Here is a 19,897-nt window from a genome sequence, read left to right on the forward strand (position 1 = left end):
TTTCAAGCACTGAAAACAACTTAACTTGCTAATATTCTTGTGCAAAATCTTTCTTTATTTTTTAAGGATTTATCATTGAACAACTTAATAGGGCCATTGCAACAAGTTTTTGAAATAGTTGAATAATGTTACTCATCATCTCATGATGTGATATTAGATGATTAAAAACTATTTATTAAATTTTACTAGTGAAATTATTATCCAATATCACATCATAAATAATAAAAAAATGATGAATATATATATATATATATATATAGCTGATTTTGGGCTTTCTAGAGCCTTTTGCCAATGAAAGTGATTCTCATGACGTAGCTCCAATGCTGATTCTGCATGGTTCACTTTTTTTATTTTATTTGTTTGATCAAGTTTCATGTCCCAATGTTCTAATGAGATCTGCAATGCACAACTTTTGTCTCATGTTATCTATTAATTAAATATGTTTTTTATATATATATATATATATATATATATAAATATATTTATAGATGTCCAGACCAATCTATGTGCATTTTAATTAAATTTACGGAATCTTGAAATTAACAGCTAAGTAAATCTCTTATAAATCTCCTATAATTCTAAGAGAACTTCAACTGGTAACTATTGAAAACCAACCTAAGACCTAATAGCTGAACTAGCTTATTTACTATTAAATATGTTTTGCCCCGTTATTTTATTTTTCATATAATTTTGCCTGTCACGCATGCATCGCCAGAGTGCTAGTCAGGGGCTGAACCGGAAGGCCAAGTTTGGGACAGGCAAAATTATATGAAAAGTAAAATAAGGGGACAAAAATTAATTTTTTATTTCTAATTTTCTTTTATAGAAATAATTGAAAAGATAATATTTTTCCACTTTTTGAAAATTTAGGACCATGGGGCACCGCATCTGCAGTGTGCGTAGGTCTGACGGTAAAATGACGATGGGATCAAAGTGACATCAAATAGACAACCAATTAAACTGTTGGAACTTTCTGGTGGACTCGTTTTGTTTTGTTTTTTTTTATTTTAATAGAAATTTTGAAATTATAATTTTGAGTTAGAAGATAAAATATTAAAATTATTATTATTTTAAGGTTTGAAAAAAAGTAATGATATATATAATATTATCGTTCTACTTATATCTTATTTTATATGATATGAACTATTTATTATTATTTGATGATAAAAAAATATATAATAAATGATTATTATTAATAATCATATAGAGAATTTTCAATTTAGAGAGTATTAACGATACCGTGATGTCATGTCTCCAACAATATTTTATTAATGAAGTTTTTAAAGAGAGAACAACGTAATCGATCTTACAATCATGGGGACTAAAGTTAGATTAAAAATTACAGAGCAATTTCATATGAACTAATCAAATAGAAACGGTAGGAAAATAATCTGACATGAAATGATCTCAGTCAATAACTAAAATGCAAGTCTTTACTCTTTCCTGTTTCTTCCCAATATAACACGTTAATATATTTGGACTTTAATTCGTATCAGGACGTAGTTTGTATAAACGCGTCAATACATAAGAATTCACGATCAACACGTTAATACTTGTTTGTATAGTTAGTCAAATTAGTCATTATCACGACGATCGAATATTTCTTTCGGTTCTTAATCTATCATTAAATATAACAAAAAGAATTAAAGATAATCGAAGTCGAAGTTTTTCTTCTGAGTTGGTGAGGTGTAGAAAAAAAGATAGAAATTGAAAGGAAAGTCCCATCATTTATTTATTTATTGCTGGAACACCCACGTCTTTGGAGTGCTACTCATCCTGTCTTCCTCGGCAGGGCGCTAAAATTACATTTAGTGAGAAAGACAGGGATCATGGATATTGGTGCAACTACAGAATTACTTCTGGTTTTGAAAGCGTGCCTCTTTTTTGTTATAGCGACTGCTGTTCTTGGAGCTCTCAACTCAGAACACGCTGCTCCAGGGAACATTAATATTCGTCATGGTGGAAGAAAACTTGCTGAAATTCCAGGTATTTAAGTACATTTATTAATATTCTTGTGTAAAACTGGCCTACATGTTTCTTCATATATGTATGTATGTCTTAACTTGGTCCATCGGCATCCTAAGTTATTAAAATGTATGTACGTTGTGACGTGACTATAATTCACGGAGACTGAGAAGTTTGCAGTAATCCGGAGCACATATGCATACGGCGAAAAGCTTGCTTTGTAGGGCTTTTTCCTTTTTGATAAAATTAGCTGATTACTTTGATACAAAGGACGCAAATTTGATACATCTTACATATGTATATATATTAATATAAATACAGCTATTTATCTATTAAATAGTTTACTGACCCCTGTTTTTTGTTTGTATTATTTACACTCAATTATATTTCAGGACCTGAATTTTTTTTTTTTTTCCAAATCTTTCAGTACTTCAAAACCAAAATGTTTGTCCTTCAAAATCTATTTTGTGGAGTTTTTAACTATATTTTTCCCAAACAAATCCCCATCACAAGTGACCCGATTCCTCTGATCAATAAGTAGGTCTAAATATAAAATATTTAATTAAGTGAGACCATAAAGTGTATAATTTGAATCCAAACTCAAAACTTTTGTTCTTTAACTATATAAAATCATCATTTATCCCAATAGAAAGAGGAAGATTTAATAATATGTATCTTTTTGACAAATAAACCCAATATTATGCGAGTTCTTTGACAAAAAGCTGTGCTAATTGATCATAAGGCTCAAGTCTTAACGTAAGTAGTGTTTGGAGACTGAGCTGTTCAAAATTAATTTCGAAAATGTTACAAGGATTTCTAGTGTGCGCGCGCGACAAATTAAGGAGCCGATTGATAATTATGATCTGGCTGAATTTATTTGAGCAGAGCCGCAATAAATTAATGGATTGCTTTGTTCTAACTCTCTTTTTGATGTAAAAAATTTCAAGGTTTCATCAGCATTGCGTGTGGTAGAAATGAAGATAATTACATTGACCCGACAGGTATTCCTTACACGTCAGATAAAGGATTTATAGATACTGGAATAGCTGAAACGGCGTCTGGAAATTATGATGATCCGCTGAAAAATACATTGAGAAGTTTTCCTCAAGGAAAAAGGAATTGTTACACCCTGCGACCTAATGAAGGCAAAAACAACAAGTACTTGATCAGAGCCAAATTCGCGTATGGAAATTATGATGGCAAAGTCGAGGGCCCAGTATTTGACCTGTATCTTGGGGTTAATAAGTGGACAACAGTATACAATACGTATCCAAGGTGTTATGAGATAATTCACGTAGCTTCGAGGGATTACATAGACGTTTGTCTTGTGAACATTGGCCAAGGTGTACCCTTCATTACATCGTTGGAGCTACGGCATTTGGACTCTTCCATGTATCGCATCGCGAGCGGGGCATTGTCAACGTTTGGGCGAAGTGATGTTGGCAGAACAGGCAGTGTGATCAGGTGAATGATTTCATACCATCCTGAGGGATCTAATTTATATTTGGGCGCTGCTATAGTCATCGAAAGACTCCCGAATACCCACTAAACCAGTGTATTTTTTTAATTATTTTTTAATATATTTAAATATTAAAAAAAAAAAACTCAAAACATTACTGAAAAAATTTTACTTAATCACTAAAACTAAAATAAAATAAAATTCGAGACACCTTTTGGGAACCCAAATCATTTTCCTTTATATTTTGTCAGGAAAATTATACTCTGCCAACAATTCTTATCAATAAAATAGAGATAGCAATATGTTACACGATCTGTTAATTTAACACGAATACGATACGATAATAGCGAGTTAGGGTTTAGTTTTAACAAGTTTGGGTCAAAACAAGTTGACCCATTAAGACACAATTACTTAACGGGTTGATAACGGGTCAACCCGTTTTAACCCATTATGATACGTTAAGAAAGTTAAAATTACAATTATACCCTTCTACCCAAAAGTAAAATTGTTAGAATTTTAATTTCGATATTTTTATTGTTTAGATTGTAATTTTAGACTTATAGTTAGTTTCATAATTTTTATAGATATTATGATTTTAACATTTATAGAAAATTATGTTAAATTTAATCAAGTCAAACAGGTTAATTTCAGACATATTCAACCCATTTACATAAACAGTTTGAAACGTGTCATATTATTTCGTGTCAACCTATTTAGTAATATTTACTAATAGGTCAAAACGGATTGACACGACACGACACGTTATGTTAACGTGTCGTGTTAAGGTTTAAGATTTTGACACGATAAGTTTAACGGGTCGGATTAGGGTTTACCTATATAGTATAATATACGTACTTTGACACGACACGAACACGATTCGTTAACACGATTTGACACTCTTAAAATAAAGTCATGCATCGATTTTCTCTCTCTCTCTCTCTTTTTTTTTTAAGATTTGCGCTTGTTTATATTATGGTATTGTATTTTTTGTTTTATTAGAAAAAATATAAAAGATAATTTAAAAAAGAAAAAAAAAAGTTTTGCACTGTCAGTAACAAATCACCATCGATGGCTCCAGCAGTATCCAATTTGTTAAACAAGCAGCTCTACATATTCACTGTTTTTTTTTCCTTCTCTTTTACGGGTTATTCATACATTAGAACTGCTTTGGGTGCCGAAAGATTATTTTATTTTATTTAGTGATTAAGGAATTTTTTTAATAATATTGTGAAATTTTTTCTAAAAAAATTATTTAAAAATATAAAAAAAAAAAAAAAAAAAAAAAAGAAGGGAAATGCTACACAACCTCCCAACACACCACACTCCACTTTTTTTAATTTTTTAATATTTTTTTTTGAATTTATTCTTTTTAAATTAATTTAATTCTTTTATTCATTATTTATATATTAAATATTTAATAAAATAATAAAATAATAAAAATTAAAAAAAATGTGGAGTGTGGGGTTGTTGGGAGGTTGTGAAGATTTTTTCTGATGAGAAACACTATTTCTTCTGAAAAAGTGTCTCGAATTTGTATCCGGATTCCATTTTTTTTCTTTTTTTTATTAATAAATTTAGTGTTTAAATTTTTTTTTTAAAATATTGTATTTTTTATTTTTTTAAATGTTTATGGTGATTAAAAAAATGTAAAAAAAAAAATAAAAAAATGAAATGCATTGTTCGGGAGCATTTTTTGAGATGGCTTTTAGTGAGTGTAGAAGTACTTTATCTTGATTGCGTGCATGACTACAATATATATTAAGATATGCCAATTTATGTATTAAGTTTTTGTAAGAGCTCTTCGTCATTAAAACATCTCTTGCACGCGTTTATTCATGATGTTTGGCTCACGTTCATCAATTCATATAAAAGCTAGCACTTGACTGTTCAAGTACGTATCATTATGTTTTGACATTATTTGGGGGAAAAAATGATGCCATTTAGGTATCCAGACGATGCGTATGATCGGTACTGGTACCCTTCAGTAGAAGATGATTGGATTGAAATTGCCTCTAGCTCGACCATTTACGCGGTGTCCAGCAGTGATGAAGCTTATGGATTGCCAGCTGAAGTGATGAAGACTGCTGCCAAAACACAGAACGCGAGCATTCCCTTACAAGCTTACTTCACGGGGCTAGATCCTCTTTCAAAATTTTATTGTTACTTTCATTTCGCTGAGGTTGAGAAACTTGAACCTGGCCAGCAGCGAGAATTGACAATTTCTTTGAATGGTCAACGCTATTTGACAGAATCTGTTAAACTTGATTATCTAAATCCACATACAACGGTCCTAGATAATCCGCCAATTACAGGAGCGCCGACGTTTTACTTCTCAATAAATGCGGCTCAGGGAACTTATCTTCCTCCAATCCTCAACGCCTATGAGATTTTCAAGTGGGTAGAGCTACCAAATGAACCAACTGCCAAAGAGGACGGTATGCCTTCTTCTATTTTCTATTTTCTTGTACGGATTAAGTGTAGTATTTCGGTGTTTGGTGATGGTCCTCTATACATATAAGCAGGAGTCTTTTCTCAACGAAAACAAAACACAATTTATGTTCTCAAGGTCGTTATTAAAAGTTCAACTATTGATTCAAAAGTTTTAGAACTATTGGATACTTGATCAACATTTTAACCATTCCATTACTCTTCCGAATCCGACTTCCATGAAGGTTTTACTCTATTGACATTGACCTCTGCAATGTGGACCCTATTATGGTACCAATTATTAAATATCCAACCAATGATCTAAAAATTCTGGAACTGTAATATAATTTGATTAACCTTAACCTCAAGATCATAGCACTCGTGTGAGTGGTGACGGTCCTATATATGAAGTCTTGGGAGGCCTAAAGCCTCCAAAATATACACTCTAACATTGCATCCTTTTATAGGGGTGTCCCATACTGGGTGCAACTCGTCGAAAGTGTGTACCAGTTTAGTGGTTGCAACTCCTCAAAGAGTTGCATTAGGTTAGTGTGAACTGTGAACCGATCCTCTCATGGGAAATCTATCAGTACTGTAGGAGAATTACATGTAACATGGTTTGGGTGTACACTATTTTGATGTAATTACTAGGGGTGGCAATATGTCACACGACCCATTAACCCAACACGAATACGACACGATAATAGCGGGTTAGGGTTTAACCTTAATGGGTTCGGGTCAAAACGGGTTGACCCGTTAAGACACAATTGCTTAACGGGTTGATAACGGGTTAACCCGTTTTGACCCGTTATGACACGTTAAGAAAGTTAAAGTTACAATTATACCCTTATATCTAAAAATAAAATTGTTAGAATTTCAATTTCAATATTTTTATTATTTGGATTGTAGTTTTGGACTTATAATTAGTTTTATAATTTTTATAGATATTGTAATTTTAACATTTATATAAAATTATGCTAAATTTAATCAGGTTAAAAAGGTTAATTTCGGGTCTATTCAACTCATTTACATAAATAGTTTAAAATGAGTTGTATTGTGTCGTATTAACCTATTTCGTAATATTTTCTTAATTTATATTTTTACTTATAAAAAAAAACATATTTCGTAATATTTATTAATGGGTCAAAACGGGTTGACAGGACACGACCCGTTATGTTAATAGGTCGTGTTAGGGTTTGAGATTTTGACACGATAAGCTTAACGGGTCGGGTTAGGGTTGACCTATATGACCCGTTAACACGATTTGACACGACTTGTTAACACGATTTGACACTCCTAGTAATTACAACCACATATCTTCAGAAGAACAATTTTGTTGTTGTCAACAGTTTTTTTAATTTATATATCAGTGAAATCTGGGTATCTTCCCCATGGTCATACAATTAACCGCCAAAGCAAACTTTTGAGTTCTTAGAAATGGCATGGTATCATGGATAGCAATTTTACCCGTCACCATAGAATCCACAAATGAACCGTTAATGGTAGTTCTAATTCGATCTGAGTATCATACATGCTACTACATTCAGGCAAATTCAGCCTCATGGCAAAGGCACATCTGTGCATCTGCTATAAATTTTGGTTCATGGTGTCCCAATTCATATTACTCATGGGATGGTTTGTACCTTAAATTCTCCCTCCTCCTCTCTCCCACGTTACTTTTCAATGATTGTCTGTTGATTCTAGTTTTGCCATTAATAATTTTAGTTCAAGCTATCATGGAAATCAAGGCACGCTACAACGTGACTAGAAACTGGCAAGGCGATCCATGTGTTCCAAGTGAATACTCGTGGGATGGTTTAAACTGCACTAATGACAATCATCCAAGGATCATCTCATTGTAAGTGCGCTTCCGAAACATAAAACTTTTGTGGAGGCATGCATGCTATGAAATTTCAATCATGCTGTGAATATTCATTTTGACGGAAACTACAAAGATAGTGGCTCCCTTGTTCAGGCCAACAACAAGAGATCCTCTTCTATTATTTATTTATTTTTAATTACTTTAATTAATTAATTATTATTTATTATTATTATTTTATTGCAACTTAACATTAAACAATGGCAATAACTTCCTCCTTTCATAATTTCAAGCAGGAACTTGAGCTCAAGCAAATTGACAGGGGATATCACTACTTCATTCTCCAAGCTCGAACAACTGCAGTCCTTGTGAGTTTTAATTTGAAATGTGACAAATATTTAAGCATTTAGTTTCTAAACACCAGTGTTAGCCAGACACCAGCAGGTTAAGCAACACAGTCACTCGGGATTACCAATTGGTGGATGGACCACTGATTGCTGCAGATGTTAATAATTAGAGTGTGTATTAATTTGTGGAAAGAATTATACTTACATGCATTTTGCAAGACCTGCTATTTAATATTGGTTTTCAAGCATTGAAAACAATTGATTAGCTTAACTTGCTAATATTTTTATGCAAGATTTTTGTTTCTTTTTCAGAGATTTGTCATTTAACAACTTAACTGGGCCACTGCCACCAGTTTTGGAACAGCTACCTAATTTAAACTGTCTGTAAGTCATGGAACTCTAATCTAGGTGTTGCAAACAATACCTTCAGGGAAGAAAATTGAAGTGATCTACTAACACTATCTCTGCAGGTATTTAAAGGGGAACAATTTCACAGGTTCAATTCCTGAGGCTCTTCTGGAACAGTTTAGGAATGGAAAATTGGACTTAGGTTATCTTCCTACCTCCAATATTTCTTTTTCTCGATTTGCTTATTAATGTTATAACCACGTTATTTTTTTTTTTTTCTGTACATGGAAAATGCTTGAAGAAGTATATTTCCAACTGTAATTCCATTTTTTTTCAAGACGGATTGCATCATCTAATATATAACTGACCCTGACGTCTTTACTTGATGCCTTGATGCACTTTATATACGAGTTGATGCACATACAGATCTTTGTCTATACACTCCATGTAAGGGAAAGAAGAAAAAGGAGTTTGTCATTCCAGTTCTTGCATCGTCTATAACAGCAGTCTCCATCCTTCTCTTCATCGTTAGTGTTCTTGCTATATATAGAAGGAAAAGAGGATCAGGTAGTTTGTTCTTTATTTTCTGCTCCTTAGTTGTTATCACAATTTATATAGGCGAGCTTGCTTACATAAATATAGCACTCAATGGAAATTAACCTTATTTTTTTGTGATACACCGAAGTCTTTGATAATTAAGTCACAAAAAAAAATTATATAAAGATATAAAAAGGAACACAATCATGGAAGGAAACTGCAAATGATCGATAAATGAATTACATTAGTTGAACACCATGGTAGGTGATGCATGCGCTCATTCTACTCACCTGGTGCTTGGGTTCAATTCCCACCAAACTTATGTTTACACCTAGTTTTGAGAGATCTTATCCTTCTTTAGATTGTCATCCTGATGCCCTTTCTTGCTCAAACATTAAGATAATATTAAAAATAAAGAGTTTCATCCCTCCCATTCATTACCCATTCATGGTTGTACCGTCTATGCCATATAACCATCGCATCTCAATCCTCTGCTATTTTGTAAAATCAAGTATCCCAAAAATCTTCAATAGGTGGGACACCACTTCGTACCATCTTGAGGCTGACCTTAAAAAAGGATGTAACACATCCCAACATAGAGAAGCATGAAATCAAGGACTTTAGCATTACTCACCGTCAAACTATAATGCAGAAACCTAAGCATGAGGGTTAATGTGCATTCCCCTTCAGGATAAGTGGACTCAGGATTTAATTATAGTAACAAGCTTGAGAAATTTAAAACATAAACTAAGCACATGACAATGCGAGCTGCAAACTTATTTTTAGCAGAGGTGAATGTTTCAATTTTGATAATCTTTCTTGCTATAGACAGGGTTACCAAATCCACCATCAAATCAAAGAATCGACAATATAGCTACTATGAGGTTGTCAAGATAACCAATAACTTCAAAAACATCATTGGAAAAGGAGGATTTGGAAATGTGTACCTCGGCAAATTGAAAGATGAAACTCAAGTTGCTGTTAAGTTTCTCTCTCCTTCATCAAACCAAGGGTACAAGGAATTTAGAGCGGAGGTTAGATGGAACAGAAGCCAGTGTTTGCAATTACTTGAAAGTTTCAAAGTCTACAATTTCATGCAACTAAACAATGGAACTCCATTTCGAAATGTAGGCACAGCTGTTAATGGTAGTTCATCATAGAAACTTGGTTACTCTTGTTGGATACTGTGATGACAGTGAAAACAAGGCGCTCATATACGAGTACATGGCCAACGGGAATTTACAGCAGCATTTGTCAGGTATTTGCAATCTCGTTTTTAAAGGCTCCTCTAATCCTATCAGTCGCTAGCTATATGTCACCTTCATCAAATCAAAAGTACATCATAGCTTGGCTTCTAGTTAAAGCAAGCAACCTGACACAATGGAGATCATCCCAAGTCCTTGTCAAGTCAATTCCTATAGGCAGTCCCATAAGTTTGTATAATGAGGATAGTGAATCTGCATGTTTCATAGAAATTCGACAAAGATTATTATTTTCTTGCATGGTTGCAAAAACCTGGGCTATTTTTTTATGACAACCAAACTAAATAAGACACAAAATTGTAATGTTTTTGCTGCAGTGACAAACCCAAATGTCTTAACATGGAATGAGCGACTTTGTATTGCAGTGGACATAGCACACGGTTTGCAAACAAATTAACCACATAATTATTCATCTTCAACATCTTTGAATTTCTTTTTTTGTTTGCTTGAATAAGCCCATGTTGTTTACTGGTGGAGTTACAGGGTTGGATTATCTACATAATGGTTGCAAGCCACCTATCATCCACAGAGATTTAAAACCGTCCAACATCCTACTAAACGAATACATGCAAGCCAAGTTGGCTGATTTTGGGCTTTCTAGAGCCCTTGCCAACGAAAGTGATTCCCACGTGTCAACTTGCCCAGCTGGCACTTTGGGATACCTGGATACAGAGTAAGTGTTTAGACCTACTGACTTCTGCATAACTCTTATTTCAGTTATACTGTAATCAATTATCACGTCCAGAGTTCTAGTGAAATCTGTAACACACTAAACTTTTTGTCCTAAATTTTCTACTTCCTAAATATGTTTTTCCCTTGAGGATCACCACAGGGAATTTCATGTTCCCAATGCATCCAAAATTTATGGCCCACTGTTAATTCAAGGAGCGAGTTGTGTAAATTGGGCATGCCTAGCTTTATTCACCAGTGTGAGTTTTATAATTGCTATTCAAATGACCCTCATCTGTGTTCTACTTGCAGATTTGCAATATCTGGAAACTTCAACAAGAAAAGTGACGTCTATAGCTTTGGGATTATTTTGTTTGAGCTTATAACTGGTCGCCCTGCAATAATAAGAGGACCTATGCTAAACAATCACATACTCGACTGGGTTTATCCTTTGATTGAAAGGGCAGATATCCAAAACATTGTTGATCCAAGACTAGAAGGAGAATTCAACACCAATTCTGCCTGGAAATTTGTGGAAATAGCCATGTTGTGCACACTATCGGTTGCAATCCAAAGGCCAGACATGAGTCAGGTATTGGCAGAACTGAAAGAATGTTTGGCTCTGGTAATGACTCGTGGGAGAAGCCAATCGATGGCACTTGAGTGCAGAACTTCAGGCATGCCACACAACTCGTTTCATTTGGAGCTAGAATCAGAAATTGCTCCCGTCGCCGGATAGTTACTGAACAAACTATGCTCAAAAGTTCTTTGTATGCAATATGACAAGTCTGTTTGAAGACCTTATTATATCCTAGTTTCGTATGGCTGTCTTTTCTTCAATCGAGTATGAGAGCGAATACTATTATGCATTTCCACAGCTTTCCAGGTTTTATTGGACTTATAAAGTACAATGATTACTAGTCTCATGTATTTTGGACGTGTCTGAAACAATGTTTGAAAATCCATAGATACTAATATACATTATGTAGAGGAAGCTGAATAGATTTTATGCGACAATACTAAGGGAACAATTAGTGTTGCAACAAATAGACCCATTGATCTACAAATTTAACACTCTCATAAGCCAATTTTAATATTCTCTCTCCCAAAGTTTTTTTAATTTTTCAAAATATTTTAGTAGGATTTGTTTATTCTGCAAAGAACATATTTGTAATCTTTTGGTTAAATTGTAGAATTTGACGGTATTCGAATCTAATTTTGTGTGTACATAATGTAGTTAAACATATAAACTTGTTATGAGCTTCATTGTATCTTGGAGGTAAATTCGTTTGTAACCTTTGTGTATATCATTACTGGTGGGAGCAAATATTATCTTAAGGAAAGTGACATTATAAGGCACTTTAAGCAAACTATTTTCTCTCACAATTTTTTTTCAGCCCCTTCGCACAACAATTAGTCAAATATTAATTCAAGTCTAAACAAGATCCTTTCCTTTTAGTTTATCATCATCCCATGAAGAATCGAGTAAGAAGAAGAGCACGTGCTAGCAATGTATATGGGATGTAAGCTAGCAGCCTAGCAGGACGAAGCAGCAGAAGTAAGCAAAGCATTTCAGGCCCTCCAAAAGTCGGATATATATATTTACTAGAGTGAGTTGGCAATTTGGAGTCTGAATGATTAGTGCCAAACTTGGCATGTTTTTTCCTTTTTTCTTTTTGTTTTGTTTGAGTTGGCTTATCTCTGAACATAGTGGGAAAATGACACAAACACATCAAAGAAAGGCTAGATACATATACATGGAAGGAATCCTTAGAACAGAGTTAAGATTTCATCAGGACATTGTTAATATTTGTGTGCTCACGGGGGCATTGAGACATGCTTCATTCGTGCGAAGTATGGTGCCCTTTGTCCACTTGTCGTGGTCAATGCGTTACGGGCTTGTTCATGTTTAAAATAAAGAGATAGCACATTGCTTTTCTTTAATTTAATTTCCTCGAAGCGGTCAATGGGCCTATATATTTGACCGCAAAGATCTACATTTTGACGAGTAATGAAAATGGGCTTGACAAACAACAGCATTCAAGGTCCTCATGAGCTTTGCACCCTGGACATTTGGGCTTTTGTTTGTGTAAGATGCGAAAAATCAACAGATATGATCGGCAACCAACACTACTAATGGTCTTTAATTACTTCCTTGAAGTCCGTAGCTGAATCTTTACATCTGAATTTCAGGACAGACAATCCTTAAATTCAATTTATATACATAACAATCCTTTATTTTACCTACAGAAAAGGCTTTCAACCGCAAAGATAAAAAGTACAAACTTTGAACTTGTACCAACTTCAATTATTTCTTGCTAGTGGAAAAGCTTCATTTGAATCAGCAAGCCAAGTCAAGTCTTCTTTAAAGCTTACACATAAACTTTATCCTTTTTTGGCAAAAGAGCTGGCGTGTATTGCACTCATAATTTGCCTGATTGCTTTATGATCTTAGCCTTCACACCTTTCGTAAAAGAATAAAGCTACAGCCGCCGAGGAAGACCCAAATTTGGATCTGGATGGGTCAATTTCAACTTTTTTTTTTTTTTTTTTTTTTTTTTACATGCATCTTTTTAACATCTTTAAATATTTAAAAAATAAATAAATTCACAATATTATTAAAATATATTTCTTTAATCATTAACTTAAAAAACAAAAAAAATTGCATCGGGACCCAACTTTGATGTATTTAGCATTTCTGTTTGTAAAATGCCAATCGATATTTTTTGCATTCTCAAAAGGTAAAGTTGTGATTATCTAAAATTTTTATGATTATTTTTGTTTATTAACGTCTTTTTAAAATTAGAACTGCATTTTGTATTATCAGAAAAGAAAAACATGTTGTAGTCAAATGAACTTTTTAATTTATTTAAGATTAAAAAATATTTTAATATATAACATTTAAACAATCTAATTTTATTATTAAATAATTTTTAAAACTATTTAAATACTTTTTAATTCCTCTAATGAACCTCCTAACAACCCTCAGAATGAACACGTCAACAAGAATTCATCAACACGTTAATACTTTTTCGAAAGGAACACGTTAACACTTGTTTATATAATCAGCCAAGTCATACGACAGTCGAATATTTCTTTCGGTCAATAACGGAAAGAGGTATAACAACCAAGGGTTTGCTTTCATTCCAAAATTCTGATCACAATTTATCTAATCCTATCTTATTTTTAAATATTATTTAAATACAAATTTTTTCAAATTAATTATTATAATTTTTTTAAACTTTAAAAAAAAATAATTCAATTTTTCTAAATTTATAAATAAAAATAATATTAAAAAACTATATCCTAACAATATTTTAATTTTATGATATTTTTATTTAATTTTTTCTCTCTCATTTCTCAAAACCTCGTAAAACATTAATGACTTGTTCGTTTTTACAAATTAGATAAGATAAGTTGAAATTATAGTTAAAAATTGAATAAAATATTGTTAAAATATCTTTTTAAATATTATTTTTATTTTATGATTTGAAAATTTTGAATTTTTTATTTTATTTTGTATAGAAATTTGGAAAAGTTATAATAATTAGATGAGATAAGTTGAGAGGAATTGTAAAAACAAACTATTTTTCTATTATTTACAAACTATCTTAGGGTTGCTTTGAAAAGTGTGATGAAATGAGAATTTTGTGAATAGTATTATAGTTAAAAATTGAATAAAATATTGTTAAAATATCTTTTTAAATATTATTTTTATTTTATGATTTGAAAATTTTGAATTTTTTATTTTATTTTGTATAGAAATTTAGAAAAGTTATAATAATTAGATGAGATAAGTTGAGAGGAATTGTAAAAACAAACTATTTTTCTATTATTTACAAACTATCTTAGGGTTGCTTTGAAAAGTGGGATGAAATGAGAATTTTGTGAATAGTAGTAGTAAGACAGTTTATGAATAGTTGTGAGATAGTTTGAGTTGAGTATTTTTTATATTTTAGAAAAGGAAAGAAAAAAAGTTGAATAAAAAATATTAAAAAGTTAAAATATTGTAAGAATATAGTTTTATAATATTATTTTTGTTTGATGATTTGAAAAAGTTGGAATCAATTTTTATTTTTTATTTAAAAATTTGAAAATATTGTAATAATTAGTTTAAAAATTTTGTATTTGAATTATGTTTAGGAATAAGATAAAATGAGATTAAATAAAAATTTTATGTATCATCCCATACTCCAAACCTACCTTTAAATAATAGAGAATTTAGGGCTGCAAATGAACAGAGCTGCTCGTGAACAATTCGAGATCGACTCGTATAAACTCGACTCGGACTCGGTTCATTTAATAAATGAGTTGTTCGTGAACATTAATATTGGTTCGAATATTAAACGAGCAAAACTCGTATAATCTCGACTCGATTCGGTTTAGGCTCGTGAACAATATTCGTATAAACTCGATTCGACTCGTTTTGAACTCGTCACAATACTCGTAATATTTATATATATATTTACATATATATACTTACATGTATTCTTTTATTATATATATTTTATACTTATACATATATTATTTTTTATACTTTACATACATGTTAAGTAATATATATATATATAAAATAATATATGTTGTTAGTTTAAGTTTATGTATAAGTAACATGTTTTAGTATTTTACAATAATAATGTATTATTGTAATTAAATGTTTATAAAAATAAACAACTCTAATTGATTGCGACACTTTCTTAACTAATCATATTTTGATTATTTGGCTATATTTAATATTATATTAAGGATAATTGAATACTTTAATATTAAATTAATAGCTTTATTATGTAATTTTTTAAATGACTTTAATGTATTAGACATTCTTGATGCCATATGCATTTTTATTTATTTCACTATTAGCAGTGACTAGTAGTGAAATTTTTTAATTTTTTAATTTTTTTTCTTAGTGATTAAAAATAATAAAAAAATACTTGACAAAAATAAAAATTTTAATTACATTATAGTTTATAATTCATGATTCTATAGAAAAATAAAATAGTACAATCTCAAATATATTAGAATATTTTTCCTTTTCCTTTTAGACTATTTAGCGCCTAAAGGGTTTAGTTTGTTTATTTCCCTTATTTTGAATTTTGGTTATTTGCACGGCACCGTTCCCCAACAGCTACTTGGTGGGACGTTTACGGCTTAAGAAGATGGATAGCCGTTGAGCTTCTCAGAAGTCAGACTGCAAAGCGAGAAAGCGTGCCATCTACAGACTTGAAATGTTCCAGACTTGCACGGTTCCAAACTCCAGTTCCTCAGCTCATCGAGCAAGCATGAAGCACGGTTCTAGTTCCAATTCCAGTTCCTCTGTTTCTTCAGTAGTTTTTGGATTGGTAAGAGGTACTGCTCTGTTTTAAGATGAAGGCTGAAGCTAACACAAATATCTCTGTGTGATAGTGCTCTGTTTTAAGATGAAGCTAACACGTAGGATGCTCTGTTTGGATTTCCTCTTTTCCCTTTATATTTCTTCCTCATTAATCTGATTTCCAATGAAATATATCTAAGGAAAACAAAAGCAGAGGGTTTTGAAGCAACGGATTCATCTTCTTTTGTAGATTGAGTGATCTTCTTCTTATTCTTTTCATCATTAACTGAAGCCAAAGCCAAGAGCCAAATCGTCTTAGAGGTAGAGCTTTTCTGATGGTGGCTGTTGGGCTTTGAAGAAGTAGAGCTTTTCTTGTGGGGGCTACTGAGCTGCATACTTCACAGGTTTGAGAATGGCATACGGAGATTTTTTTTTTTTAACTCATCCATTGTTATGCATTGGCAAATTAAGAAGGTTCATGGATGTCTGATCTTTCTTAAGTTAACAAATTTCCATTTTGTTTTAAGATTCTTAAGTTGGTATTTGATAATTCTTATAGCTTTACCTTTTCCATAATGATAAAACATTTGGATTTGCTTCTGCTGCTGTGAAGTTGGGGGGGAGATCTGGAACATTGGCTTGAGTGAAGTGTCAAGCGAAGGTCGGCCGACACATTCTATCTGAGTTCACTCGAGCGCAGTGTCGAGCGTTCAACTCTGCCTGAGTTCGCTCGACACTCGCTCGACACTGAGTTCGAGCGAACTTAGGCAGAGTTAAACGCTCGACACGTGCTCGACACTACGCTCGAGCGAACTCAGGCAGAGTTGAACGATCGCTCGAGCGCCCTGTTGAGCGATTGTCGAGCGAAGACATCTGTTTTTGTTTTTATTTTTATTTTTTTACTCTAGCTATTTGTAGCTACATTTTCTTCTTAAAAAAATATTAATCTGCAATATTTGTGTCTAACATTGCCACTACTTGTCTAAAATTTTTTGTTTAGACATGTCTGAACAAGTACCAACTGTTGAATACTCATCTGCAAGTCCACTGGTAGAGATTGAAGTTAATGGTATTACTGGTAGAGAAGAATTTAATGCTATAGAGTGTGATAGTAATGATGGGAATAATGAAGTTGATAGTATTATTGGTGGAGAAGAAAACCCAAGTGCCCCTATAGATCCCTAAAAATATGCATACCAAAGGAAGGCTAGGAAGAAAACTTCAGCAGTTTGGAAAGATTTTAAAATAGTGGAGAAGAATGGTGTCAAGAAAGCTGAGTGTAACTTTTGCAAAGATCTCTTGTCCATTTCTTCATCAGGTTCTACAACTCACTTTCATATGCACTTGACTAGTTGTCTTCCACACATAGCTGCTTTTAAGAGGCAAAATGTTTTGACTATTGACATGAAGGGTTCTGAATGTGTGAATGTTGTAAAAAATTTCTCGTATGATATGAAAAAGGTAAGAGAACTAGCTTCTCACATGATACTTTATCACGAGTATCCTTTTTCCATGATGGAACATGTGGTGTTTAAATAAATTTGTGAGAGCTAATACTCCTTATTGGCAAAAAATAAATCGTACTACAACTAGAAATGATTGTCAATCCACTAATGAGATTGAGAAAAAGAAGTTGAAGACAATATTGAGAGGTGTGAATAAAGTCAGTATAACAACCGACATGTGGACTTCAGGTCAAAAGATCTCATATATGGTTATTACGTGTCATTTTGTTGATCCTGATTGGCATTTACAAAAAAGAGTCTTAAATTTTTGTAATGTCCCACCACCACACAACGGGATTATTATTGCTGATGCTCTTCAAAAGTGTTTCACTGATTGGGGAATTGAGAACAAAGTATCTACAATAACAGTGGACAATGCTAGATATAATGATGTAGCTTTAAGGGTTCTCAAAGATGTTTTCAGTTTGAAAAAGAAGTTATCCATCAGGGGGCAGCTTTTTCATGTGCGTTGTTGCGCACATATAACAAATTTATTGGTTAAAGATGGACTAAGTGAGATTGGTGAAATTGTCGACTGTGTTCGAGAAGGGGTGAAGTACTTGGTTGCATCAGAAGCTCGTATCAAGCAGTTTAGTAATATTGCAAAACAATTGCAATTACCAAGCAAAAAACTTTTTTTGGATGTTCCTACCAGATGGAATAGCACTTATCTAATGCTAGCTGCAGCCTTAGAGTTTAGGGAAGTCTTTTCGAGATATGGAGATAGAGATCAAGGCTTTAATTATGTTCCAAGTGTTGAGAATTGGACCAAAGTAGAAAATGTCTGTCAAATTTTGGCAGTTTTTAATGAGGTTACAAACATTATCTCAGGAACTGAGTATCCAACTGCTAACTTATTCCTTCCTGAGGTATGGAGAATAAAAGAGGTGTTGAACAAGAAGTCTCTTGACCTAAATGATTACATACGAGCAATGGTTGTGAAGATGAATACAAAATTTGATAAATATTGGGGGGAATGTAATTTGCTTATGGCAATGGCTGCTGTTTTGGATCCAAGGTTCAAGATGATGCTAGTTCAATTCTGTTTTCCAGTAATTTATTCAGAACCCGAAGCCACTAGAAACATAGATACCATCTTGAGAATCTTATATGAGCTATATGATGAGTATGCTGAAGATTATAATTTAGCTAATGTGGAGTCGAGTGGACATGAAAATGCTCGAGACATAGGTTCTTCTTGTAGTAGCTCTATCAATGTTGTGGGGAAGAATGTGATGAGTGGCAAGTCTATATTTGAATCATTCGTTAGAAGGAATGATACCATTCGTCCAGTGAAATCTGATTTGGATGTTTATTTAGAGGAAGGTGTCTATGTTTGTAGTGAGGATTCAGATTTACATTTTGATGCCTTGGAGTGGTGGAATGTTAATGATCTAAAATACCGCATTTTATCTAAGATGGCACCTGATATTTTGTCAATTCCAATTACTATAGTGGCTCCAGAATCTACATTTAGTGCTGGTGGTAGAGTAATTGATCCTTATCGCGCATCAATGTCTGTTGAAACAGTAGAAATGTTATTATGTGGAGCTGACTGGGTTCGGGTACTTCATGGTTTGAAAAAATATCGAATGTAAGTATAATTTTATTTAATAATTTTTTATTGTCATCTATAACTTGTCTTAACTTATTGAGAACTTGTCTTAACTAATTTTTTCTTTCATTTTCTAGAGAAGGTATAATGCTATTTATTTTTGAATTGTTATTTTGTTATATCATGTTGCTAATTATATCGTGTGTGTTTTGCATTATAGGTTGATGGTGATTGGCATTTGACTAGTTTTTAATCTCTTTTTCTTTTTGTGAATTGATCTACTAGAAATACTACAAGGAACAATGATAGAACATGTTATTTAAGACAAAAGTTGTAATTATTTTTGTGGATCAAACTTATTGACTCATTGGAGGTTGGAGGCTTGAAGCTGTCCAACTAGACAAGGTTGGGAATTTGGGATTTTTTGGAAGCTTGGATCTAGGTGATTTCATTAATTGAATATCTGACTTACTTGAATTGTAGCCCTAGTTTTTTGTAAAAGTATAATTGTGTTGAATGGAGAAATATGGATAATTATAAGAAGGTATTTTGTAGTGTTTCTTTTTGCACTTGGTGATCAAAGAAAGGGAATTTATTATTTGATAGAGATTTGTAAACAAAGGTAAGTGGGCTTGTTTTTTGATATTTCGTCTAATTTTTAGTCAGATTTCTGAATGTGTGCCATGGAGGCTT

General features: G+C 32.6%; 2 protein-coding genes across 2 annotated transcripts; both read left to right on the forward strand.

The window, feature by feature from the left end:
* The first annotated feature begins 1,772 nt into the window (after positions 1–1,772).
* LOC122281738 (putative leucine-rich repeat receptor-like serine/threonine-protein kinase At2g19230) lies at positions 1,773–11,876 on the forward strand. Its single transcript, XM_043093494.1, has 13 exons — positions 1,773–1,986; positions 2,913–3,429; positions 5,369–5,859; positions 7,577–7,709; positions 7,967–8,038; positions 8,330–8,401; positions 8,488–8,567; positions 8,792–8,932; positions 9,731–9,936; positions 10,034–10,160; positions 10,482–10,544; positions 10,648–10,837; positions 11,146–11,876. Exons 1-13 carry the CDS (start codon positions 1,830–1,832, stop codon positions 11,570–11,572), a joined length of 2,676 nt encoding a protein of 891 aa, XP_042949428.1. The 5' UTR covers positions 1,773–1,829; the 3' UTR covers positions 11,573–11,876.
* Positions 11,877–17,146: 5,270 nt separating this feature from the next.
* Positions 17,147–19,457, forward strand: LOC122300867 (zinc finger BED domain-containing protein RICESLEEPER 1-like). The gene is made up of 4 exons (XM_043111808.1): positions 17,147–17,309; positions 17,463–17,605; positions 17,763–19,214; positions 19,425–19,457. The coding sequence occupies exons 1-4, from the start codon at positions 17,147–17,149 to the stop codon at positions 19,455–19,457; spliced, it is 1,791 nt and encodes a 596-aa protein (XP_042967742.1).
* Positions 19,458–19,897: the final 440 nt, after the last annotated feature.

This window comes from Carya illinoinensis, chromosome 1 (genome assembly GCF_018687715.1).
Source record: "Carya illinoinensis cultivar Pawnee chromosome 1, C.illinoinensisPawnee_v1, whole genome shotgun sequence".
NCBI lineage: Eukaryota > Viridiplantae > Streptophyta > Magnoliopsida > Fagales > Juglandaceae > Carya > Carya illinoinensis.

Excerpts from the sequence above, each read along its gene's own strand:
- LOC122281738 (XM_043093494.1), top strand. The coding sequence starts at position 1,830 with ATGGATATTGGTGCAACTACAGAATTACTTCTGGTTTTGAAAGCGTGC. Across the intron at positions 1,987-2,912 it reads AAAACTTGCTGAAATTCCAG|GTTTCATCAGCATTGCGTGT; the intron begins GTATTTAAGTAC and ends AAAAATTTCAAG. Across the intron at positions 10,838-11,145 it reads TTGGGATACCTGGATACAGA|ATTTGCAATATCTGGAAACT; the intron begins GTAAGTGTTTAG and ends TTCTACTTGCAG.
- LOC122300867 (XM_043111808.1), top strand. The coding sequence starts at position 17,147 with ATGTCTGAACAAGTACCAACTGTTGAATACTCATCTGCAAGTCCACTG. Across the intron at positions 17,606-17,762 it reads TCTCGTATGATATGAAAAAG|ATTGAGAAAAAGAAGTTGAA; the intron begins GTAAGAGAACTA and ends TCCACTAATGAG. Across the intron at positions 19,215-19,424 it reads GTGGAGCTGACTGGGTTCGG|GTTGATGGTGATTGGCATTT; the intron begins GTACTTCATGGT and ends TTTGCATTATAG.